Here is a 25,529-nt window from a genome sequence, read left to right as displayed (position 1 = left end):
TAAAGAAAATAAGGAAAATGTAGAGTACATCACAAAGTATGGATCTATTCATGGCACATGAAAAATGTAGAGTGCGCAAACCACCCTGTGGTTGGAAGGTTGGATTGGATGGTTAGGAGGAAAGTGGTATCCCCAAGGCACGGGGGTTCAAGTCATAGACTTGACACTTGTGCTCGCATTTTTCTGAATTTAGTTCATGTCTTTCGGCGATGTGCGTTCAGTGAAAGAAGACATTCCTATTGACTGCGAAGTCATCTGTGTCAACTTTGTCCATCTCAATATGATGTGCCGGTTTAGTCTCTCGGAGATGCTCATAAGGATAGTGTGTGCCTGCATGCAGTGGTGTAGCTAGAATATCTGCACGTCCAGGGCCATTGTTATTGCTACAACATTTACTGTAGTTACAGTACAAGACTGTAGCTACATTCACCAAAGGTTTTCCGCTCCACGCCCCAGGCCACACGGTCCAAATAGCCTGGGGCCTGACTATGCCACTATGTGCGTGTGTTTATAGAGATGAGTGTATATACGTATGTATGAATGTTTGCCTCTGTACTGTGTAAAAAAATAGTGTGCATCAAGTGATGGAGTACTAGGTACGCGATCAACGTGACCGCATGGGACATGTGGTTACCAAACTAAAAATTCATATATACTCTCTTTGTTTTTAAATATAAGTCTTTTTATAGATTGCATGAAAAATAACCGGCGGCAGCAGCAGGCCTCTCAACGTTCTCTGATGCAGATTGGGCTGAGAGTCCTGATGACAGGCGATCTACGGGGGGAATATCAATTCTTCTTTGGTCCTAATTTGATCGTCTGAAATGCTTGCAAACAAGCCACAGTGTCTCGGAGTAACACTGAAGCTGAGTACAAGACGGTTGCTAATGCTACAATTTACATCATATGGGTACAGTCCTTGTTGAGAGAGAGTTGGGAGTCTCTCAAACTCAGCCGCCTGTCCTTTGGTGTGACAACATTGGTGGTACATACCTGTCATCTAATTCAGTATTTCATGCTCGAACGAAGCACATTGAAGTTGACTATCACTTTGTGACAGAACATGTTGCACAGAAACTACTTCATATCAAGTTCACCTCCTTTAAAAATCAACTTGCTAACATCTTCACGAAGCCTCTAACGCAGCCTCAGTTTATAGGTTGTAGGCGCAATCTTAACATGATTTGTACCTTAGGATATAGTTAAGATTAAGGGAGGTTGTTGGGCTGTGTTTACATATGACTTTTGTATATGCCTCATATATTGTATTATACACTTTTGTGTACCCTTTCATATATATGAGATAGTCACATCCATTAAGGGTGTCGAGCAGTTTGGCAGACCATAAGTCTAACAATTTACAAGTCTTGAGGCTCTTGATTTTCACCCTGGTAGTCGCGGTCTTTAAATAGGCCTATCTCCTGGCTGCCAACGTAGGACAGGTTATATGTAGCCCTTTTTAAAATACCATTTTTACAGTGCAAAAGAAATATAAAAATGTAAATACATATATAAGACATTTGAGAAAATTTTCATTAGTACAATATACTTTGATGCGTAGCTTATACAAAAAAGAAATATACATACATGAAAATGGGCCAACATTTTTTTTGGTGGGCAGGGATTTTGTTTTCTTTTTTAACTTGCAAATCATAGTATTTTTTAAGAAAAAATTACAGATCTGCCACCCAGTATAAGTTTTTACAGGATTTTTTTTAACTTGGAATTATCATTGTCAATCTTTTGAAATGACGGCCACGGCCTACAAGTAGCCCGTCCTACACAAGTTCGCTCTCTATCGCCTGGTTCCTATCCCCCTCTGCCTCACTCTCCAATCTCCAGAGCAAGCTCGCGCCGAGCACGCACGCCGGTGCAGCCACAGGAACGTCAACCATGGCTGCGCCGCCGGCCGAGCGCTCGTTCGACGTCATCGTGGTGGGCGCGGGCATCATCGGCAGCTGTGCGGCGCACGCGGCGGCGGCCCGGGGCGCGAGCGTGCTCCTGCTCGAGCGCTTCGACCTGCTGCACCAGCGCGGCTCGTCGCACGGCGAGTCCCGCACCACCCGCCCCACCTACACGCGGCCGCAGTACCCTCCCATGGTCCGGCTCGCGCACCGCCTCTGGCACGACGCCGAGCGCGACGCCGGGTACACCGTGCTCACGCCCACCCCGCACCTCGACCTGGGCCCCCGGGACTCGCCGGCCTTCGTCGCCGCCATCGCCAACGGCGGCGCCACTGAGCTCGCCCCGGCGGGGGACGCTTCGCGGCCGGCGTGGGCGGAGGCGTTCAGGGTGCCCGAGGGGTGGGCCGCTGCGACCAGCGGGCCGGCCGGTGTGATAAAGGCGACCAAGGCCATGGCCATGTTCCAAACGCTCGCCGCCAAGATGGGCGCCGTCGTGAGGGACAGAACCGAGGTGGTCGACGTCGCCAGGCAAGGTGAGTGAGTGACAGACGGAGCATTCCCAGTGGCTGCGTCAACTTTTTCATGCACCATTCGTAGCTTGGTATCGTGCAAAAACATTCTGCTCTGACGTTTTACAGATTATGTCCTGATCTTGCTACGTTTAGAGAGCAAATGCGTGTTTATTTTACATTTGATGGATGAATTTTTTCCCGTGCATATATATGAACTGTTGCATCGTCACATGTAGGTGTAGCGTAGTGCACTCCGTACTTCATTATTTTGCTTGCCCTACATGATGGAAGCAGGCAACAAGCCAACGGAGTAGCTCTCAATTATTGCAATCGGTTTCACTAAAGAATCTTTTGGTCAGGAGAAGGAAACACGATCGTGGTGAAGACATCCACCGGCGATGAGTTCCACGGCGGCAAGTGCATCATCACGGTGGGTGCGTGGGCGAGCAAGCTGGTGAAGTCCGTCACCGGCGCCGACCTGCCCGTGCAGCCGGTGCACACCCTCGTGTGCTACTGGAGGGTCAAGCCCGGGCACGAGGAGGAGCTGACGACGGAGGCCGGCTTCCCGACGTTCGCGACCTACGGCGAGCCCGGCTTCTACGGCACGCCGTCGATGGAGTACCCGGGCCTGATCAAGGTCTGCAGGAACGGCGGGCCGCCGTGCGACCCGGACGGCCGGGACTGGGCCACCGGGACCGGCGCGGGCGGGATCGCGGAGGTCGTGGCGCGGTGGATCGACGAGTTTATGCCGGGCGTCGTGGACACCGCCGGCGGGCCGGTGCTCCGGCAGCCGTGCATGTGCTGCATGACGCCCGACGAGGACTTCGTGATCGACTTCCTGGGCGGGGAGGAGTTCGGGAAGGACGTGGTGGTCGGCGCCGGGTTTTCCGGTCACGGGTTCAAGATGGGCCCGGCCGTCGGGACGATCCTCGCCGAGCTGGCGCTGGACGGCGAGTCGGGCACAGCGGCGGAGGCCGGCTTGGAGCTCGAGCACTACCTGATCGGACGGTTCGAGGGCAACCCGATGGGGAACGCCACGAGTCACTGAGGTGAAAATTGCCGTCGACGTCGTTCACTTCACCGTGGCTGTGTGTGACCACCGCGATTGCCGTCCAGTTGGTCTGTGATTGCCAATAATCTGCTGCACTGTGTGCAACTTTAATATGTTCATTTTTCTCCCCACTAGAAGAAATATTTTTATGTGAGCTTTCGCACAGTGATGTCTGTCCGTTAGTTAGCTGGACTGGAGTAGCATGGTAGATGCATGCATGATATGATATCCCCATCGACAACGAGCGGTCCCTTTCTTGTCGTTACTGATGAGAGCTACCGATCGATGTGGAGTGAGTCACCTGTCCCGTGCATTTGCACCACTCGTAGGTCGTAGCCATGGATGCCGATGGTGAGTCGTTTTCGAGTAGATGGACTTGTGCACGGCAGGCAGTGATGGGTGGACACCACTCACTTGCCCATGAATGTGTTCAAATCCCAAGCGAAGTCCAAATCTGCTTATCTCATTGCTTCTATAGGCAAACACACTTTTTCAACATAGAGAAAGAGAAGACCTTCTATACGCCTCTAAATCGATTGACATACACAACTTTTCGATCTATTCCAAATGTGCTAATGCCACCAAGACCGGGTTGGAGTGCGAACCGAGAATTGCGTGCCAACCCGAGCGACTGTCGTGTCGTCCTCCTGGGCGACCCGGGAGGCTTCACATCCCTCGACGCGCCTACGGCTCCTCCCCTGCTCCTCCTGCGGTCACTACCGCCCGACGATTGCCAAGATGGTGGTGTGTCGTGCTCCTGCAGCAGCCGGAAGGGGCATCTAGATTCCCTGGTAAATTGCGTGCACAGAGCCAAGGCGAAGAGGTGGACTACTGATGGTAATCATCGGTCCTAGTGGTTCGTGTGCCAGGGTGCACAACATGGTGTCGCACGAAGCTGGAGGTGGATGTGCTCAGAGCATCTATAGTCGGATTTGGAAAAATTTGACCCCCTCAAACGCCCGCGAACAGTGATTGGTCACGCATCAAACTTAATGCTATGCATTTGAGTCTCTCATATTCCGTCCCCTAAATCCATACAAACCATGCAAAATAAACCAACATACTACTCTAGTCGCTACCCTAGCCACTACGCTTCATCGTCGGAGATGTGCACAACGTCGGTGCCGGGTGTCGGGTGGATGGGCGCGTAGGAGGGCTCCGGCTCCTCCTTCTCCTCCTCCCCATCCATATACGAGAGAATCTCGTTGACTTCCTCGGCGTGCTCCGCCTCCACCTCTTGCTGACGACGGTGTCTGGCCGCCGCCTCTGATTCCGACTGGAGAAATCAAGGATCGCCTTCTATAATGCCTGCAGATCTGCGTCCCCAGCGTCCTGCACATCCTCCTTCGGCTCCTCCGGCTCCTTCTCCTCCTTCTCCCCCTCCTCAACCTCCTCCTCCTCAACCTCCAAGTCCTCCAAATCCACTGCGTCCGGAGGTAGCCCCGCGGCGATCCGGGCATCATGCCTTTCACGGATTTGCTCAAGGAGCTACAGCCGGCGTTTCAGCGTTAGATATGGGTAGATCCTTGTTGGTATCCTGAATTAGGGGGTACTTGCCACGTCGGCCCACCGGTACTGGGTTGGCCGAGGACCTAATGAAGATTGATGGCATGGCCATATTAACCCTGGACCTCGGCGGAATCAAGATGAAGATCTCCTGAAGACTTTGTGTACACTTCAAGTGTATTTTAACCGGGATGCTTATCTCTAAGATTGTAACCATCCATTTGTAAACCCTAAATACCCCCGGTGCCTATATAAGCTATGGGGTTTAGTCTGTAGAGGCTCGAAGATACATTCGCATGGTTTTAAAGCTTAGACAATACCCATACGATCTCGATGTAGATCAATCTGTACTTTGTACCCCATCACAATCAATATATAAGAAGCCGGACATGGGGTTTTACCTCATCAAGAGGGACCAAACCTGTGTAAAACATCGTGTCCCTACTCTCCTTGTTACCATCTAACTCCGATCATCAAGCTTAGGACCCCCTATCGAGATTTGCCGGTTTCAGCATCAACATTTGTGGCCCATACAGGTCTCGCCAGGTGATCACATGAGTTCGATGGTTCATCTTCAGACAGACAACGACACCGGTCATGAGGACATCTTTGTCCCCGGTCAACTCCTCATATTCGACAGCATCGTGTTATGTGGTGATTTAGCTGGCCATCTCAGCCAGGTAGAGGATTCACCTCTAGACCAAACCGCTTGACTCGGCAGTACGAAAAACACCGTGGAATCACGTATCGAGCTCACCTCTTAGGGCCAGATGTCAGATCGGCCCGAGAACACCCTCCCCCACACTTCGTACTCGATCCCGGCGCAGGGCCCTGATGAGATATGTCTTCGATGTCCGGCCTTGAGCTTGGGTCCGAGTATTCTCTCATCGGCACTGGCGTCGAGCCTATCCTATAAAAGCTCCAAGGTGACATTTTGCAGCACCTTGACTAGAGTCCAGCACGGCACCGCCCGCTGTCAAAAGATGGGCGAAACCGACCTTCATGCTTTCAACAAGATGTTGGACCAGATCCGAGATCTTAGGATCTCGGACGGGCAAATTCGACCCATGATCAGATCGGATTTAGATCCAGAGGTGTGGAATTTTTTGTCCAACCCACCACCCACTTAGTCGCCACAATCAAGGATTTAACCGACATGCTATAAATAACGAGGACTAAATCCTATATACCCACTTAGTTGATTCACATTCACTCTAATCTAATTTTCTCAAATGTCAGCTTTAACATGCATCATGCAGGCCAGCATGCATGGAAAAGGCTTACATCAACATGCACCATGCACGCTACACATATTTAATAAATATCATGTAGTTATATAATAATCAAATACAATAGATAATATATATTTTAGTTCACATTATCATATTGTTAAAACAAATAATAATGTTTCAAACAACTTACACAATAACGCTTGGGGTATTGCTACTTCTTGAGCTTGCGTTGGTTTTTCCCTTCAAGAGAAAAGGGTGATGCGATAAAGTAGAGATAAGTATTTTCCTCAGTTAAGAATCAAGGTATCAATCTAGTAGGAGGAACACACAAGTCTCCAGTGGTAGCACCTGCACAAACAAATAAATACTTACACCCATCGCGATAAAGGGGTTGTCAATTCCTTCACGATCACTTGCAAGGATGAGATCTGATAGAGATAGGTATGATAGATAAATAAAGGTGCAAAATAATGTAAAGATAAATAAATTTCAACAAGGTATTTTTGGGTTTTTGGTTTTATAGATATAAAAATAATATGATAAAAGATAGACCCGGGGGCCATAGTTTTCACTAGAGGCTTCTCTCCTGAAAGAACGCATACGGTGGGTAAAGAAAATTACTTTGAGCAACTGATAGAAAAGCGCAAAGTTATAACGATATCTAAGGCAATGATCATGAATATAGGCATCACGTCCGTGACAAGTAGACCGATTCCTGCCTGCATCTACTACTATTACCCCACAAATCGACCGCTATCCAGCATGCATCTAGTGTATTAAGTTAACAAGAACAGAGTAACGCCTTAAGCAAGATGACATTATATAGAGGGGTATATCCAATCAATATGAAATAAACCCCATCGTTTTATCCTTAATGGTAACAATACAAATATGTGCCTCGCTACCCATTCTATCACTGGGTGAGGACACCGCAAGATTGAACCCATTACAAAGCACCTCTCCCATTGCAAGAAAAATCAATCTAGTTGGCCAAACCAAATCAATAAATCGGAGAGAAATACAAAGCTATTTTAATCATGCACAAAAGAGTTCAGAGAAGACTCAAATAATATTCATAGATAATCTGATCATAAATCCACAATTCATTGGATCTCAACAAACGCACCGCAAAAGAAGATTACATCGAGGAGACATTGTATTGAAGATCAAAGATAAAGAAGAAGGCATCTAGCTACTAGTTATGGACCCGTAGGTCTGTAGTAAACTACTTACACATCATCGGAAGGGCGGCAAGGATGATGTAGAGACCCTCTGTGATCTAATCCCCCTCCGGCAGAGTACTAAAAAAAATCTCAAGATGGGATCTCAAGAGGACAGAAACTTGCGGCGGCGGAAAAGTATTTTTGGTGTGCCCTCTGATATACGGGGAATATTTGGTATTTATAGAGCTGAGATTAGGGTTGGAGGAGCCAGGGGGGCATAAGCTCTGGAGCCACACCCCCCCCCCCCCAGGGCGCGACCTCCAGGCTTGTTGCCATCAGTGGCCCTTTTGGCCTCCTCCCGAAGCTTCCTATGTGTCTTCTTGTCCAAAAAAAATTGTCAAAAAGTTTTGCTTCGTTTGGTATTGATTTTTCTATAAAAGACAAAAACATGAGGAAAAAACAACAACTGACATTGGGCACTAGGTTAATAGGTTAGTCCTAAAAAATGATACACAATAGTATAATCATGCATATAAAACATTCAAGATGGATAATATAATAGCATGGAACAATCAACAATTATAGATACATTGAAGTCGTATCAGGTATCATCTCTAGTCAAACAGCAATGCTCACCTATAGTGATGAATCTACCGGGCAAAGACAAAAGAACAAACCCTTGCATAGGGAGCGAAGCAACGGGGGAAAGAACAAAAAACAAGGAAGACATAGAAGTGGAGAGGAACCGATAGGGGGAGAGTGTCTTTGTCTCGCTTGTACCGAGATAGAAGGACCTCTCACATGTGGTGTCATTGTAGCAGACCGACCTAGTTTCTTCTTCTTTGTCCACTTGTTTGTTATTTTTTCCTTTTTATATTTCAAAATATTTTTCAAACATGTATTAAGAAATATTTACTTCAATTTTTTAAAATCATAACGCATTCAAAAATATTCATGCAATGTGAATTTTATTATAAAAATTGTACCACAAAAATGTGCTCAGGACATTAAAAAAAGACCACACGCTGTGTTCATCAATTTTTTTCAAACTATTTTTATAATTAAAAAATATATTTGCGTTTTTTCAAAACTGTTTCACATCATTCAAAAAAAAATCATGGCATATTAAAACAATCCGGGGGTTTCAAAAATAAGCTCGCGACATTTAGAAAAAATGTGTCCATGACATTTAAAAATTTTGTTCTAAGTTCTAATTTTTTAAAAAAATATAGCATTTGTGAATATTCATGGCATTTATGAAAATAAATTACCATGCATTCACAAAATGTTCAGTGTGCACTAGAAAATGTGCAAGGTGTATCTGAAAAATTTTTCACGTGAGTTCAAAAAATATTCAACGTGTATCCTGAAAATGTTTAACATGGATTTAAAAAAAATTCAAACATGTATTTAGAAAAATGTTCATCTTATAATTGGAAAATTTTCAACGTGTATTAAAAATCAAGTGTACCCAGAAAATATACAACATATATTTTAAAATAAAAAAAAGCTATAAAACTAAAGAGAACTGATATAGTAAACACATAAAAACAAAAGAAGAAGAAAAGCCCACGCCAAAACTTCTAAACCTGGTCCATAAAAGCTTCTCCAAACCGGTTCAGATAAGTTCTACTGGGCTAGCTCGTCTCAATCCCCGACCTGGATAACGACCAAACGCGCACCCCCTCCCGCCGGAATGTGCTGGGCCGCTTTTCAGTCTGTCTGTTTTCATTCCTTTTCTGTTTTTTTATTTCTATTTTACTTTTGCAAAAAGATTCAAATAATACATTTTTAAAAATTCGCAAACTTTTTATAAATTCAAGATTTGTTTTAAAATCATGAAAAAAAATGTGTGAAGATTTTTTGAAACCAAGATTTTTTAACCACACCACACTCCTCATATAACAACCCTCAAGTACATGAAAAATCCATGCATGTCGATCATACACATGTATATCACACGTAAAATAACATTTGTTCATATCGAAAATACATAGTTCAAACGTAAAATTGATTTCAAATGCACAATTCAAACATTAAACTTTTTGGTTCCTATTGTGGATCCGTGTATGCTCCACAAGATTATTGAGCACTTGCACTCGTGCACCTGATGATCTCGAAGACGATGATACACCTCCAAAAAAATTCAGAATATGATATGCACTTCATGGATTTAGATTTGTTCCTTAGACTTCTCAAAATCATGGTTCAGGCCACCCCTTCATGCTCGTCCTCAACAATCATATTATGCAAAATGACACAACATGTCATCGGCTGCCACAAAGTCTTTGATTCTCACATAATTGCAACTCCACGAACAATACCCAAACGAGTTTGGACCACTTCGATTGCCCCTCTCCACATTGTTCCTTGTCGCTTGTTGCATTGCTACAAAGTGGCTTTTTTGATGCAATAGGGATCGAATATGGTCTTTACAAATGCCACCCATAGAGGATATATACCATCAGCAAGGTAGTACCCCATGTTGTAATTGTGCCCATTACGGTGTAGTAGCACATGGTCACTTTCCCATTACAAAGTCTCCTGAATAATAGAGATCGTTAGAGCACATTAATGTCGTTGTGAGAACCAGGCATACCAAATCCACAAGTCTCTTGATGCCACTTTCTAGTATGATGGTGGCCTTTTGGCCTTGGCCTTTGGGGCAGGTTTTCCGTTATCAACGCATGCAATCAAATGAATCAAGCATACATGGAAAGCCTCTCGCTGCTCCAATAGCCATCAACCTTTCTATATCTTGCACATCCGGTTCCCTCAGATACTTTGCTCCAAACACCTACACCAATGTGTGGGCAAATCTCACAACGGTCTTTAGGCATGTGCTCTCTCCATACAGACCATCTCACCAATGGCATCGACGACGGTACCTAGTGCCAGCATCCTCATGCCAACAGTGCATTCCTGCTTAGCACAGAACGAGAATTGTCTGCAATAATCCCTGGTGAGCTTGAAGTACAGACCAGCGGTGCATTTCTGCTTAAAGTAGTCTGTGTAGAGCAGCCGTCCTCCAACGACCATATCTCGAATAAAAACTCTTCTCCCTTTGATCGAACCCTTGAAGTTCACAATGTGCTCCACCTCCCTGTCCATAGGATGCTCATGGTCATCACCATCTCGGCGCATTGATCTGAATCCGACGAATCGAAGAACTCCTCTTGTATGAATTCATCAAGATCCTTGTTTTTATACCCTTCATCCGACGAACCTTCCGGATCCATTGTTTTGCCTATGAAAGAAGCAAAAAAAATGCTTGGACAATTTGTCGAACACAAAGAGGGCAAGGTGCGGTCCGAGAATAGCCAGACATACCACAACGACATCTGGGGCAGCGACAGATTCCGAAGCAGCGAGACTGGCGGGAAGAGTTGTGCAGCGGCGGTGGTGGTGTTGAGGGGTTGGGATAGAGGAGGAGCTAAGGTAGGCTCGGCGCGAACGAGGAAGAAGAAATGAGAGAAAAGGGCTGGTTCGGCAAAGTCAGGGAGATTTGGTGAAATTTGTGGGGGGAGGGGGGTCATGTATGTTGGATCTGATGTGGCGGCCGCGCGTCAGGCACGTCTGTGCCTCCTCATATCCGTCGAAGATTTGAGCTGGATATGCAGGTGCCGGTCAGTCCAAACATATAGGGCCAGTTTAAAAAGTTTGGCTGGGTCATAATTATGATCGGTCACTCCGCCTAGATATATATGGGGCATTTAAGGAATCCTTGATGCTATAACATGTGTCCAAACTGTGGCCCAGCAACAAACGAAATCGGTTGCAAGGTTTGAAAAAAGAAAGACGAAATCGGTTGCAAGCAAAAGAAGGGTCAGTCGGGCTCAAAAGAAAAAAGAAAAGGCCAGTCTAATTCAAGCCAACCCAAGGCAGCACAACTTTCTTTTCTTTTTTGCAAGGAATTGAGAGCTTTTATCATTCAATCAAAGGGGCTCCGGCACTATCAGCCATAAGGCTAGTGACCAAAAAGCTAGAAGGGGAGTCCATTCAACACTCTTGTCACCTCTATTGTGCAGGCATGCTTTGCATGTAGATGGACGGAAATATTGACGTGTTGACGAATAACAAAATAAGTAGAAGAAGAAGCTAGCCCTTCAATACCAAGCCAGCACATCTGCACAAGTAGCGGCCAAACTGGACGGACGGTCGTCGGTTGTGCCTGACAGCAAAACCGGTCTTTAAATACACACAAGCCTGCCTCCCTCCCGGTTCCTGCCTCGCACACCCTTCACTTCGAGAGCACGCACGTACCACAGGCACAGGAACAGCAACCATGGCTGCGCAGCCGGCCGAGCGGTCGTTCGACGTGATCGTGGTGGGCGCGGGCATCATGGGCAGCTGCGCGGCGCACGCGGCGGCGTCCCGGGGCGCGCGCGTGCTCCTGCTCGAGCAGTTCGACCTGCTGCACCAGCGCGGGTCGTCGCACGGCGAGTCCCGCACCATCCGCGCCACCTACCCGCAGCCGCGCTACCCGCCCATGGTCCGCCTCTCGCGCCGCCTCTGGGACGACGCGCAGCGCGACTCCGGGTACGCCGTGCTCACGCCCACCCCGCACCTCGACCTGGGCCCGCGGGACGACCCGGCGTTCGTCGCCTCCGTCGCCAACGGCGGCGCCACCTTCCTCGCCTCGGCGGCGGACGCGCCACGCCCATCGTGGGCGGATGCGTTCAGGGTGCCCGACGGGTGGGCGGCGGCGAGCAGCGAGCTGGGCGGGGTGATGAAGGCGACCAAGGCGGTGGCCATGTTCCAGGCGCTGGCCGCCAAGATGGGCGCCGTCGTGAGGGACAGGACGGAGGTCGTCGACGTCGCCAGGAAAGGTGAGTAAACCGACAGAGCGCGGCCGTGTCGCACGCTCGCACGTCTTCATTCTTCGTCTCACCTCCAACCAATTTCCTTGGAAGCATTCGATCCACCGGCTCCTGCATGTGAGCCGGTTGCCGTGCCGAGCGGCTGAGTCAGCATTTTCATAGACCATCCCTGGTCTGGCATCTTATACAGATCATGTCCTGATCTGGCCATCTTCACAGAGCAAATTTGTCCGCACCTATGAACTGTCGCGCCATATCAATAATTTCCACTTCCTTACATGCAAGGGGGAGCACTTTGAGTAGTGTACAATGATTGCTGTTTTAGTCGGAATCGTCGTACCTTCCCGTGTCCAAAATAATGAGCAAGAATCTCTTGCTTTATAATCCCATTTGTCATTTCTTAAACGAAAGTAGTATCTCCACTTGTCACGTCACATCACATGTAGTTTGCTTCATTACACTTCGGTTGGTGCACATACTACAGGCCAACGGAGTAGTGGTGGCTAAAAATATTGCAGCAGGTTTTCTCTAAAGAATCAACTAATTGTTTAAGACCGCGAGCACAGCTGGCGCCGTCAAGTGCTTCAAAAAGATTCTTATCGTGAAAAATAGTTTTCTAAATAATTAAAAGAAGTGATTTCAATCATTGATGATGCACCAAAAAGATTCTTGCACTCATACCTCCATAATACGTGCAAATTGGTAAGTGAAATACACACGAAGTGCAACCCATATTAAGTGGCAGTAAATCTTTCGAGCAGGAGAAGGAACGACGGCGACGATCGTGGTGAAGACAGCTACCGGCGAGGAGTTCCACGGCGGCAAGTGCATCATCACCGTCGGCGCGTGGACGAGCAAGCTGGTCAAGTCGGTCACCGGCGCCGACCTGCCCGTGCAGCCGCTGCACACCCTCATCTGCTACTGGAAGGTGAAGCCCGGGCACGAGCGCGAGCTCACGACAGAGGCCGGCTTCCCGACGTTCGCGAGCTACGGCGTCCCCTACATCTATAGCACGCCGTCGATGGAGTACCCGGGGCTGATCAAGATCGCCATGCACGGCGGGCCGCCGTGCGACCCGGACGGCCGGGACTGGGCCATCGGCCCGGGGGAGGACGGGCTGGTGGAGCCCGTGGCGCGGTGGATCGACGAGGTGATGCCGGGCCGCGTGGAGACCGCGGGCGGGCCGGTGGTCCGGCAGGCGTGCATGTACTCCATGACGCCCGACGAGGACTTCGTGATCGACTTCCTGGGCGGCGAGGAGTTCGGGAGGGACGTAGTGGTCGGCGCCGGGTTCTCCGGCCACGGGTTCAAGATGGGCCCGGCGGTGGGGAGGATCCTGGCGGAGATGGCGCTGGACGGCGAGTCGGGGACGGCCGCGGAGGCCGGCGTGGAGCTCCGGCACTTCAGCATCCGGCGGTTCGACGGCAACCCGACGGGGAACGCCAGGAGTTTCTGAGTCGAGCCAAGGATGGATGCTTGAGCCAAGTGTGGTTGTGTGTAATTATGGTCCTTATGTCGACGTGTTAATTGTCGTGATTTGCCGATTGGTACTCTATATGTTTGCCAAATAAGCTGTGCACCGTGTGCACCTTTGGAACAGTGAAGTAGTAATTATTTTGTGAGCTTTGGGACAGTGAAGTGACCTATCGTACGTATGTACGTTGTGATGCAGATTTTTACCTTCCATATTGGCACGCGGGAAATAAATACTGGTCATCTCGGTCGATCTCCGTCTGGGCGTACTGTGCGTGTGCCGGAGATACCTTGAGGAATATGCATCTTCGCACAGCTCCAAGCCAGTTTGTTGGTTCTGACGCCACGTCTACGGTCTGGCCATATATCGATCCTATCCATGCAATGCAATGCATGGGAGGACCATACAAACACATGTGTGCAGATGTGCCACGGTCGATGGAGCTAGCTAGCAAGATCAGCTCATGACTCATGGCCGAGTCAGTGGTCAGTACTACACATTAACACATACAATCACATGTGATCCTCTCTCTAATGATAATGATTGATGTGCACGATGCGCCACGCCAATCATCGTCAGGCCTATGTATGTACTGTACGTACATCTCTAATAAGCCCACATGCAAATTAGCGCGAATTATTGATCACTCACGCGCTGCTGCTTGTCTTATGAGGCGCAGCTAGCTAGGTAGGGGGTCACAGCTGGTCGATCTGCTCCCCGCCCATATCTCCATCGACCGTGGTTCGTACGTGGAACCCTTCCTCGTCCTTATCATTAGGATTAGGAGGTAGTACAGAAATATCTCATGAGATTGAGAGGTATCGACCGATCTGGGGCGAGTGACCTGTCTCTGCGTCCGCACCACTCGCAAGTGCATGCCAAGACACGTACTACTCCTAGTCACGGATGCTGATGGTCATGTCGTTTTCTACGTCCACACCACACTAGACGTACGTATGGACACCGTTCACTCACTTGACCTGGACTAGAACAGGCACATGGCCACCGTACCGTTCACTTGACCTGGAAGTCTAGAACGTATTCAATCCCAAGCCCGTCCATGTCACTGCTTCTAGAAGCAAACACATGCATTTCCAAGATCAGATTCCTATTCTTCTTCTCAAGATAAAGGAAGAGAGGTCCTCCTAAGGATATTCTGGATTCTTCTAGTTCTAGAGATAGCTCACCACACATGGATAATAAGTTCGTGTTTTTCCAAATGATGATGAGGCTGTGAATTACCTGAAGCTTTATTATTTCCTCTGAGCCTTTGCAATTTGGAACATTGGTTTGAGTCTTTATTGTTGAATATTTGCTTCGAGAATCCCATATTCTCCGCCTGCTCAAATAATAACCTCAAGCGAAGACAATAAACGAAGGGGATGACACCAGCACCTCCGCGAAATACACAAACATAAAGCTTCCAAAGTAAAATTGTGCTTCCGAGTTGGGACAGGACTCAAATTTTGGTTCCGCACATGGTGCAGTTTCAAGAACTCACAGCCGACATCACATTGCACAAAGCTTCCATGATTTACCTTCTTGAACGGGAAACGACATGGGCCAAGAAGACGAGAACCCTGCCCAGCGAAAAAAAATACCCCCTGAGGTACAAAACTGGCAGTTGTGTTGCCGTAGATCCCTACTTATTACCTAGCCCAGCAAGAGCCCATGTAAAGAGTCCATCCACATGGGCCAAGAAGACGAGAACCCTGCCCAGCGAAAAAAAATACCCCCTGAGGTACAAAACTGGCAGTTGTGTTGCCGTAGATCCCTACTTATTACCTAGCCCAGCAAGAGCCCATGTAAAGAGTCCATCCACATGGGCCAAGAAGACGAGAACCCTGCCCAGCGAAAAAAAATACCCCCTGAGGTACAAAACTGGCAGTTGTGTTGCCGTAGATCCCTACTTATTACCTAGCCCAGCAAGAGCCCATGTAAAGAGTCCATCCATGCGCACATAATAACTTGCTTATGGAAAATGTAACAGCAGACAGCATCTATTTAGCGTTTTCTTGCTTTGGAGGAACCTCAGCTGTTGTTGCACTCGCTTGGGTGTCGACAGGCTCCACGGCACTGGCCTCGGCTTTCCTCGTCTCGATTTCTCTTTGCATTTGTATTTGTCCTCGCATTACTTGGAGCATCTCCTTCATTTGCTTCTCTTCTTTCTCCAATTGCATGTCTGTTAAGATCTGAGCATTCTTGTCGATCGGTTTGAAATACTCATCTATGGCAGTTTCCTGAAAAGTAAGATAAAAAGAACGAATTGCAAGTCATTACACAAGTTGTTTGTATAAAATCAAGTGGCATTTCAGTTTACTGCCAGCGATCCTATATCGGAAACATAAACCAAAAAGTAAGTCTATTTTGGGAGTTACAGAACAAGCATGTTTCACACACATCAAACAGAAACAAGCCACTGTATCGTTCATTCGTTCTCCAAAGGCCGACAGCATGATCGCTGCCTCTTTTTTAGTTGTGAGATTGCACATAAACTACACCCTCTGAACTAAAACCATGACAATAATTATGGAATGGAGGGAGTAGTAAATAATTTCTCAGAATGCAATACACATTTCCTGGGCAAGTGTTGGGTAATTAACTATAAATTTGCAGTACAATGCCTTACAGCTTCTTCGAGGTGCTGATTGAGAGCTTGCATCTGCTGAACCACTTGACGAACCTCTGACAGAATAACTTGCTCTGGTTGTTTCTCAATCTCCTTCTTCTTAGCCTGAGCCTGAATAAACAGTACTGAAGTTTAACTGATATTGCAATTAAGTACAATATTGGTCCTTACAGATGATTGGTGATGTCACCATGAATAATCAACCATACGTACTACCTGGAAAGGACGATCTTATCTGCAAGCTAGTGTAGTAGTTTCCTGATATTAGTTTAAGATATTCTAGTGAGCAATAGTTCAATACTCCCTCCGGTCCTTTTTAGTTTGCATATAAGATTTGTCTGAAGTCAAAGCTCGTAAACTTCGACCAAGTTTATAGGGAAACATTCAGAATGTGAAATCAGTAACATTAGATGCGTCATGACTTTAGTTTTCATATTGTATAAATTTAGCATTGTATATGTTAATATTTTTTCATATAAATATGAGTTTGACTTCAGACAATTCTTATATGCAGAGTAAAAAGGACCGGAGGGTGTACAAGAGACAGTATACAGACGATTGAGGACTTCAAGATTTCAGTGCTAAAATTAGAATAAATAACTTTAGCGCTAAGCGACACCCAAATATGCCCTACAAAGCTACAACATTAGTTTGCGTGACTGTATGTAAATTTTGACCATCAAGAAAACACTGATACTTCCAGCAACCAGTGTACCCATATCAGATACCGTGTCCGATACTGATTCTTTCCCAATATGTCCCCGATACCTCTCAGGCTCTACTAGTGCCTGTGGTGGACGCCTTTCTCGGTGCTCCCACTCCCCTTCCCCCCACTATCCTGTATAATTCTATCTAATGGAAGGCTGCTGATTTCTCCTCCCTTTCTCTCTAACTGAACTTTTATGTTTGGTGAACCCGTTGGCTGTTGGTTCTTGCTTTTGTTGGAATAATGAATAAAAAGATAGAAGATAATGGACTGCAGTGACTAAATATATGCTAAATGGCTTGAGGCTTATTGATAGCATATTTTCTATATTGTTTTCAAAAATAGTCAAACTTATCCCCATATTGGTGCTTTTCCGAAATGATGTATTTACGTAACCATAATTACATATCACTCCGATACTGATCAGCGTATCCTTATCAATGCAATCTAGTTGACTATAAACATAATTTGGAACATATAATGTGTTCTTTACATGATAGCGCCACATCATTGCTAAAAGAAAATTAAGTACCTGACAAGTTCTGAAGTTCATAAGTCTAACACCGCCACTGGTTAAGGGTGCAAAGAGAAAAAACGGGTGCAGTGCACCCGGCATACACAAACAACAAGAATGACACAAGAATTGTGGCAGTAACTCACAGTAAGACAGGTCATAAGGACAAATGCCTTCCTATCTTTGTTTAATGATAAAAATTATCAACATAGAGTTAAAAATATCAAATGTTTTGCAACAATTAGGACAGGGAAATCAACTCAGAAACAAAAAAGTGTTGCTGGAACAGACTAGGTAAGCACTACCATGAGAATGGCCGGATGGCATGGCATAGGGGATTGCGAAGCAGAACATAGCTTTGGGAGGATAACAGATTGGCAAACTATTCTCTTGTTACCTGATTCAATCTGCTACACACTAGTCCTTTATATAGGACAGCTAACTTGATCCCCAAGTCTGATCTCTATTCAAACTCAAGACAAACCATACCTCTATCTTCCTAGTTCAAATGGAATCTTCCTAATAGAACCAGACTCTTACTAATAGACCCAAATGTATCCAACAAAGATACTTAATACTACTGGATTAACTCATTTTCCTAAGGGAAAATTTTGTTTTTGCCACTCTAGATTTTGCCAATTTTCCTTATGCCACTCTAGATTTTGACATTTCACTTTTGCCACTCTTAGTTTTTGACAATTATCTAAATTGCCATTCCGGTGGCAAAAGCAAAATTTTCGGAGTGGTAATTGTGATACATTTCAAAAGCTAAGAGTGGCAAAAATGAAATAAAATTATTTTGCTTTTGCCACGGAGTGGCAATTGTGATAATTGTCAAAAGCTAAGAGTGGCAAAAGTGAAATGTCAAAATCTAGAATGGTATAAGGAAAATTGGCAAAATCTAGAGTGGCAAAAACAAAATTTTCCCTTTTCCTAAACTTCCTATCTCTAACAGTCTAACATAGCATACGCAATGCCTTCATGGATATGCATATCTCCTGCAGCCCTGTGCACCCACGACCACAACAGTTACAAAGTTGATCAGATATGTGGTGTGCTTCTAGAGGGTTCCTAACCATTACAACCCAAAGTAACTTGCAAGATAATTCAGTGTCCAGGGAACAAACAGTTGTGGTAAGATGCATTACACTAACTAAAGGAGATGGCTAGTTGAAACAGCGACATTTTCCCCCAGACATGACCAACAGAACAAGCCGGACAACTGATACTCATTGTGAGTTCCATACTAAATGAGCAAAGTTATTCGCACAACACTCCTTTTTTTTTTTCTAATACTAAGCAGTTCTCATTTACAGCCATGTCAAACAACTTAACGAGAAGAACACGAATCCAATTCAACACCAAGTGTATGTCAGCCCTACTGAAATTAAGAGCGCAAATCACACGCCGGGAGGCCAACCCTATCCCAATTCCAAGAGATCCCCCAAAACAAAACAGCCACTAGAAGCCTAGAAGATTCATTGTAGTCTTGGAAGGCCGGTGAATGATGTTTCCCTAAAATTGAAAGAATAGATAGGAGTACATATCAGAGAAATGGCGGACCCAGCCTTTTTCTCACCTGCTGGAGGCGCTGCTGCAGCTGCAGCCTGTAGGACCGGATCCTCCTCTCCTCGTAGCCGGACATGACCCGCACCACGAACCACGCCTTCTTCCCGAACTGCACCAGCTTGTCCATCCCGCCCGTGGACCAGCGATCCGCGCGGCAGAGGCGGCCAGAGACTGCGGGCGGGGAACGCGGTGTCCCGACGAGGAAGAGCGGGGACGGCGATGGCGGCGACGCGTGAGCGGCGGGGCTGTCCCGAGGCGGTGGGGCGTGGGATCGAGGCGGCGGCGGCCGGCGGGCGGGGCGCGGTGGTCGAGTGTCTGGGCAGATTTGCGGCTAGTTGGATTGTGACCTCGCCGGTTTGCCTGGGAGTGGCCTGGAGATGCTCGCGGAATTGCCTAGCCAGGCAGGCGGTACACTGGCAAGTGGGCCCCCTAGATATGTTGACCATCTGGGCATTGACCACAGGTTCTACTGTGGATTATGAAAGTGAGCGAACTGGATGAAAATAAACAAAACTGGCCCTTATCTAAAACTTCAACACAAAATGATCCCAAACTGAAAATATTTCACGAAATGGCCTTCTTTTGCATGACGCCCGCGATTAGGACGCCATGCTAGAGAGCATGACACCCCGGGCTAGGACGCTATGGTAGCGACATGTAGCATGACGCCCCGGCCTAGGGCGCCATGTCATATAGCATGACGCCCTACCTCGGGTCGTCATGCTATCTAGCATGACGCCCTAGCTCCGGGCGTCATGCAAAAGGGGCCATTTTATGAAATATTTTCAGATTAAGACCATTTTGTATTGAAGTTTCAGATAAGGGTATTTTTGTCTATTTTCACGCGAACTGGTGACCGTATGTCTGTATCGGATATATTTGTGTTTAGTACTACCTCTCCAAACTAATATAAGAATGTTTAAATCACAAAAAATATACTCTCTTAGTTTACGAAGGGGGTAATTGTGTGACTGTATTTGTGCAGTTTCCGATCGCGTCAGAAGGATAAGTTCAGTGATCCTGAACTGCATGTATCGTTCTTTTTCATCGCGAAAAAAAGAAAAGAATGTATCGTACTTTACACAGGATTCATCCCAGGTTTTCGACAAATGAGTGTGTATACTGCACACACGTACCAACTCGCACAGATTAGATCGTTTTTCTCTTGTCCCTTCAACCTTAGCCGCCGTCAGGAGAGGCCATCTTTCAGCGCCGTCCTCTGGCGGCTCCCCTTCACCGGCGACCTCGGTCGTTGGTGGTGAGGGGAGTCGCGTGGCAGCGGCATCCTCATGGTGGACCTATATCCTCGGGCTCCGCCGTTGCGACGGCGTTTGCTCCAGTGTCGGCGTGGAGCTTGGGATGTTGTCCGGGAGCGGATGCAGATTGTGGTTTGCATCGACGACATCTGAAAGACAGAACGTGTGCCGGCTTCGTGATTCGTGGATGGTAGGTATGGTTTTCTTCTTCGGGGTCTTAGTCATGTTGGTGTGTCAGATCTGGAGTTTGATGGCGTGTCTGGGGTGTTGCCTCAGTCTGATTCATTCAACGATAATGGCTTCACTTTTGGTGAGCCACCTTGGAGGTTCGTAAAGCTGCATATCAGCGATGGAGCCGCGTCGAGCTCGGGTGAGGAGGTGGTCTATCATTATTTTCTTCGATGGCTGCTGTGGTGGTGCCGGAGGCAGGTGATGAACATTGATGTTAAATTCGGAGATGTTATTCTATCTTTTTAGTTTTGTCACGTCGGTCTTTACGTGACTTGTATTTTGTTTTTTATGATATGAATGAAACATATATTATAATGAAAAAAAATGAACACACGTCCTGTCGAGAGGTAATCCACGGGAGGTATAGGTGCCAACTATTGTACTAACTTGTAAGCGATCTCAGGAGTTCAACAATCACAGTAAGACGGATCCGATCTTTACTATTAGTGACCTAGCATCTGCTGTAACTAATTAACTAAGGGCTCATTCGGTTTGGAGGAAATCTAAACGTAGGAATTTGAAGTAGTATAGGAATTTGATAGGATGGCACTTGCCATCCTAAAGAATTGACTTGCCTCGTTCCTACGCGCAAAATGAGCTTTAAGTAGATGTGTAGTTTCCTTCAAAAACATAGGAAATGAATAGTATTCCTACGAAATTCCTTTACGGATTTCCTACAAATCGAATGCATATATAGGAAATTTTCCTCTGGAATCCTTGTTCCCATGTTTTTCCTATAAAAATCCTCCAAACCGAATAAGGTCTAAATGGTATGGTAAGTTGGAGATCTGCAAACATGTCCACGAAGGATAACAAGTTTGGATCGTGCAAACATCCAAGGCATGAATGAAAAGCCCTTCTCGATCTGTCCGTTCGTCTATTCTAGGCTGCGTTAGGGCATCTCCAGCCGCGCCCCCAACAGGCCCCCCCAGGCCACTTTTTCGGCGCCGGCGCCGAAAAAAGGGCCCAGTCGCGCCCCCAGGACGCCGAAAATCGCCGGTTCGGACCTTTTTTCCGCCCGGCGGTCACAGACCGAACCCGGCGCGCTGGGGAGCAGTTGGGGGCTCCGGCGCTAGGGAAAAGCACGCCTGGCCCACACCGATAGGGGAAACGTCAAGGTTTTCTTCCCCCGACTCGCCTCGCACCCCCCGCACCCTCGGCCACCACTAGCTATATCCTGGCGACGGCCGCCGCCCTACTCCGGTAGATAGCCATTCCCCGCCGGAAAATAGCAGCGCTTCGCCGCGGCAGCCCCTCCCACAGCAGCTCGGCGTTTCCGGCCGCCGTTTCCGGCCGCGGAGGCGCGGTTTAACGGCGGGTACACGCCCACCAAGCGCAAGGTGTTCGGCGTTTTGCCTGTCTCGGCGATGGACTCGGATGAGGAGGAAGAGCTCGCCGCGCTGCTGGAGGAGGAAGCCGCGGCCGACGTCCAGGAAGAAGAGCATCTCATGGTGCTCGCCGCCCTCGCCCAGCTGCCGGCGAGCAATGAAAAGCCGCGGCGAGGTGGCTCGGCGCCGGGGCGGGTGAAAGCAAAGAACCGGCATTGTCTCCAAGGCTACTGCATGCTCTACTCCGACTACTTCGCTGATGCTCCACTTCATGGCGAGAGAACATTTCGGCGCCGTTATCGGATGAGCCGAAAGCTCTTCCTCAGGATTGTGAATTCCATCCGGGAGTTCGACAACTACTTCAAGTGCAAGATGGATTGCACTGGCGCTCTTGGATTCACCTCCATCCAGAAGTGCACGACAGCGATGAGGATGCTTGCATATGGAGCTCCCAGTGATTCACTCGACGATTATGGGCGCATGGCCGAGTCCACCAGCATAGAGTGTTTCTACAAGTTCTGTCGGGCAGTGGTGACAGTGTTTGGGCCACAATATTTGAGAACACCCAATGCGGAAGACACTGCTCGGATCCTAGCCCAGAATGCAGCAAGAGGATTTCCTGAGATGCTTGGAAGCATCGACTGCATGCATTGAAAATGGAAGAACTGCCCATTTGGTTGGCAGGGGATGTACAAAGGCGCCAAAGGCGGTTGCAGTGTGGTGCTTGAGGCGGTAGCCACACAGGACCTCTGGATTTGGCACTCCTTCTTTGGTATGCCAGGAACTCACAGTGACATCAACGTGCTGCAGTGCTCTCCTGTTTTTGCCAAGCTCGTTGAGGGCCATTCTCCTCCGGTGAACTTCGAGATTAATGGGCACCAATACAACAAGGGGTACTATCTAGCTGACGGCATCTATCCGAGATGGTCGACATTTGTGAAGATGATCTCAAACCCTGTGGCGGGAGGCAAGAACGCCTGGTTTGCGAAGCTTCAGGAGGCTTACAGGAAGGATGTCGAGCGGGCATTTGGTGTGCTCCAATCTCGATTTGTTGTTGTTCGGTACCCCGCTCAGACCTGGTCCAAAGATCAAATGTGGGAGATTATGACTTGCTGTATCATCTTGCACAACATGATCATCGAGAGCGAGCAAGAAGACCCAGTGTTTGACACTGAACCATACTACAAGCAGGGTCCTCTAGCCGAAGTTGATCACCAGCTACCGACAATTTGGACTGCCTATCTCAGTATGTGTCAGGAGATCCGAGACCCATAGATGCATCATCAACTGCAGAAAGATCTGATTGAGCACCTATGAAGGCTCAAGGGGGACGCCGTGTGATGAAATACGAGTTTTTATTTGTTGAACTATATAATTTGTATTGAACTATTTGTTGTCGTACTATTTTGTTGAAGTATTTGATTTTTCTGTGATGAAATATGTGATAAGAAATAATTGTGTTGATAATTGAACGCCGAGACACGGCGACACTACGCCGAATATGAGCCTATTCTCGCCTATATGGCCCTTTATTTGCCGAAATTGGGCTGCAAAGTGGGCCAATTTCGGCGCCTGAGGGCGAGCTGGGGGCGACAACTAAGCACAAAACCGTCCCAGCGCCGAGTGTATCACCGACTCGCCTTCAAGAGGCGATTTTTATGCGTCCGGGGGAGGGAGGGGGGGAGGGGGGCAACGGCTGGAGATGCCCTTAAACTCAGAGTGAGCTTAAACTGTCGCCAGCTCCTGCGCAGCGGGCAACGGAACACCAACACGGTCAGTCAAAGCAGAGGAGCAGCAGCAGCAGCGGAAGCCACGGCCGGATGTACGTCGCCGCCGTCGTCGTGCAAGCCGACGAGATCCTCATCGCCGGCGGTATGCGGTCGCCGCCAGGCCCGTAGTTGTAAACTGGCGGCAGGTAAGGACCTCCGGCTCCACCACCGCTGCGGCTGTCGTAGGTCGGCGGTGCATAAGCGCCCGCGCCACCGTTGCCGTACGCCGGCGGCACGATATCGTTGGCTTCGGCAGCACCGGTGCCGCGGCCGCCGACGATCTGCGCGCCCAGGAACACGGCGTCCGACTCCTTTATCCTGCACCGGAAAGCCGATCACAAAGCTGTTAGCTACGCACGGCTACACGCGTGTCGTGTATGTACGTTTGCTACGGTTGTTGATGAGCTGACCCGGAGGTGGGGAGGCAGAAGGCGACGGTGTAGTCGTCGGCGCTGCAGGTGAAGGTGCTGGTGCTGTCGTCGTAGGCGTAGCTGTAGGCGCGCGGGCACGCCATCTTGAAGACGGACGAGTACGACGTCGGCCGGCACGCCGCCGGGGTGCCGTAGGCGCCGCTGCAGCAGTACCTGTCCTGCCCGAACGCCTCGCACGCACTCCGGCACGCGATCGCGCCGCCGCCGTAGACTACCTGCAGCTCCGTCGGGCACGCTGCTCCATCCATCCATGATCCATCCACCCAGATCGTCAGAGCCGGCAATGGCGCGCAACGGCAAGGCTAGCATGCAGGAGATGTAGACTGGAGTACTTACATCGGTTGAGGTCGGCCAAGCAGCCGGTGGCGTTGCACGCGCCGGGCCCGCTTAGCGCGCGCGGGATGGCGACGACGGGGAGGTTGTACCCGTCGACGAGGCTCACGTCGTAGAAGTCCTCGCCGCCGCCCTTCCCCAGCGTGACCTCGAAGAGCGTGGCCGGCGGCGTGGCGCCGGCGCCGCGGCACTCCACGCGCCCGCCGCAGTCGCCCGTCTGGCAGACGCCGGCGCCGGCCGCGTCGAACACGCACCCGGTCCGCGCCCACATCCGCCCCGACCACCCCGCCGGCGCCGCCAGCCGCACCGCCTGCCCCGGCCCGAGCTCGAACCCCGTCGTGGACAGCTGCGGCGTGCCGGAACCGGCCAGCGTGCCCGGCCATATCGTGTAGGCGCAGTAGTTCGCTATGGTGAACGTCGTCGTCGCGCCCGTCGGTGCGTGCAGACACAGCGCCAATGCCACGAGGAGACATAGCTTGCAGTGATGCCTTGGCTCTCCCATGGTGTGACTTGTGTATGGAAAAACCCGGCAGCCGACGTCGTCGTCGATGGGAGAAGGGAAAATGGGGTCACGATCGGAAGGAAGGAAGAAGACATTGCGAGGATGCTTACAAGATTTTAAAGAAGAGGAAGAGAGTGAGGGCAAGTGCTGCCATCAAGGCATCAACCATGCAGGGAAAGCTTTGCTTTTCTTGGTGAGGTTGGTTTGGCATGATGGGGGTGGCCTAGGGAAGAAGAAATAGGCATGCAGTTAGATAGACCCAAAGGAAAAATATACCTTGATTCCTGGTCAAACATTCTCTTCTCCTGTGACTCTCAAGGCTTTTTTTTTGCGGGTTTAAAGGAAGTTTTATTCCAAAGTAACAGGCTTACAGTCCGCTAATACAAGATTATGAATGAAGGGGGTGGCCGTTGCAACCAACAAGCAGTGCTACGAGCCGTTCGGGCATAATTGGCAAGACAATATGAGACCATGTTCTGTGATCTCAGGATCTTCACAGGTTTAAACTCCCTCTGCATCATGTAGTTCTTGAGCTCCCTGACCAATTGACCATTGGGTGATTTATCAAGTGAGTCATGTTCTGTGACTCTCAAGGCTTA

General features: G+C 48.6%; 4 protein-coding genes across 4 annotated transcripts; 2 read left to right on the top strand and 2 right to left on the bottom strand.

Moving 5' to 3' along the window:
* The first annotated feature begins 1,779 nt into the window (after positions 1-1,779).
* LOC125509858 (putative sarcosine oxidase) lies at positions 1,780-3,632 on the top strand. Its single transcript, XM_048674888.2, has 2 exons — positions 1,780-2,437; positions 2,776-3,632. Exons 1-2 carry the CDS (start codon positions 1,894-1,896, stop codon positions 3,462-3,464), a joined length of 1,233 nt encoding a protein of 410 aa, XP_048530845.1. The 5' UTR covers positions 1,780-1,893; the 3' UTR covers positions 3,465-3,632.
* A 7,943-nt stretch (positions 3,633-11,575) lies between these two features.
* On the top strand, positions 11,576-13,826 carry LOC125509857 (putative sarcosine oxidase). The gene is made up of 2 exons (XM_048674887.2): positions 11,576-12,197; positions 12,950-13,826. Exons 1-2 carry the CDS (start codon positions 11,654-11,656, stop codon positions 13,642-13,644), a joined length of 1,239 nt encoding a protein of 412 aa, XP_048530844.1. The 5' UTR covers positions 11,576-11,653; the 3' UTR covers positions 13,645-13,826.
* A 1,241-nt stretch (positions 13,827-15,067) lies between these two features.
* LOC125509854 (transcription factor IIIB) lies at positions 15,068-19,460 on the bottom strand. Its single transcript, XM_048674885.2, has 3 exons — positions 19,091-19,460; positions 16,292-16,402; positions 15,068-15,902 (listed from the first exon to the last, which is right to left on the bottom strand). The coding sequence occupies exons 1-3, from the start codon at positions 19,205-19,207 to the stop codon at positions 15,663-15,665; spliced, it is 468 nt and encodes a 155-aa protein (XP_048530842.1). The 5' UTR covers positions 19,208-19,460; the 3' UTR covers positions 15,068-15,662.
* A 4,121-nt stretch (positions 19,461-23,581) lies between these two features.
* On the bottom strand, positions 23,582-25,133 carry LOC125509853 (pathogenesis-related thaumatin-like protein 3.5). The gene is made up of 3 exons (XM_048674884.2): positions 24,432-25,133; positions 24,075-24,330; positions 23,582-23,982 (listed from the first exon to the last, which is right to left on the bottom strand). Exons 1-3 carry the CDS (start codon positions 24,928-24,930, stop codon positions 23,670-23,672), a joined length of 1,068 nt encoding a protein of 355 aa, XP_048530841.2. The 5' UTR covers positions 24,931-25,133; the 3' UTR covers positions 23,582-23,669.
* Positions 25,134-25,529: the final 396 nt, after the last annotated feature.

This window comes from Triticum urartu, chromosome 5A (genome assembly GCF_056163025.1).
Source record: "Triticum urartu cultivar PI428250 chromosome 5A, HENAU_Tu73, whole genome shotgun sequence".
NCBI classification, from domain to species: domain Eukaryota; kingdom Viridiplantae; phylum Streptophyta; class Magnoliopsida; order Poales; family Poaceae; genus Triticum; species Triticum urartu.
Note: the sequence above shows the minus strand (reverse complement) of the source record. Positions and strands in the feature narration are given on the sequence as shown.

Bases quoted from the DNA above. Each gene is read 5' to 3' on its own strand.
- LOC125509858 (XM_048674888.2), top strand. From the start codon at position 1,894: ATGGCTGCGCCGCCGGCCGAGCGCTCGTTCGACGTCATCGTGGTGGGC. The intron at 2,438-2,775 runs GTGAGTGAGTGA...TCTTTTGGTCAG, and splicing joins GGTCGACGTCGCCAGGCAAG to GAGAAGGAAACACGATCGTG.
- LOC125509857 (XM_048674887.2), top strand. From the start codon at position 11,654: ATGGCTGCGCAGCCGGCCGAGCGGTCGTTCGACGTGATCGTGGTGGGC. The intron at 12,198-12,949 runs GTGAGTAAACCG...TCTTTCGAGCAG, and splicing joins CGTCGACGTCGCCAGGAAAG to GAGAAGGAACGACGGCGACG.
- LOC125509854 (XM_048674885.2), bottom strand. From the start codon at position 19,207: ATGGACAAGCTGGTGCAGTTCGGGAAGAAGGCGTGGTTCGTGGTGCGG. The intron at 16,403-19,090 runs GTGAGAAAAAGG...CTGTTTATTCAG, and splicing joins TGCAGCAGCGCCTCCAGCAG to GCTCAGGCTAAGAAGAAGGA. The intron at 15,903-16,291 runs GTAAGGCATTGT...CTTACTTTTCAG, and splicing joins ATCAGCACCTCGAAGAAGCT to GAAACTGCCATAGATGAGTA.
- LOC125509853 (XM_048674884.2), bottom strand. From the start codon at position 24,930: ATGGGAGAGCCAAGGCATCACTGCAAGCTATGTCTCCTCGTGGCATTG. The intron at 24,331-24,431 runs GTAAGTACTCCA...TGGATGGAGCAG, and splicing joins CTTGGCCGACCTCAACCGAT to CGTGCCCGACGGAGCTGCAG. The intron at 23,983-24,074 runs GTCAGCTCATCA...TTTCCGGTGCAG, and splicing joins TTCTGCCTCCCCACCTCCGG to GATAAAGGAGTCGGACGCCG.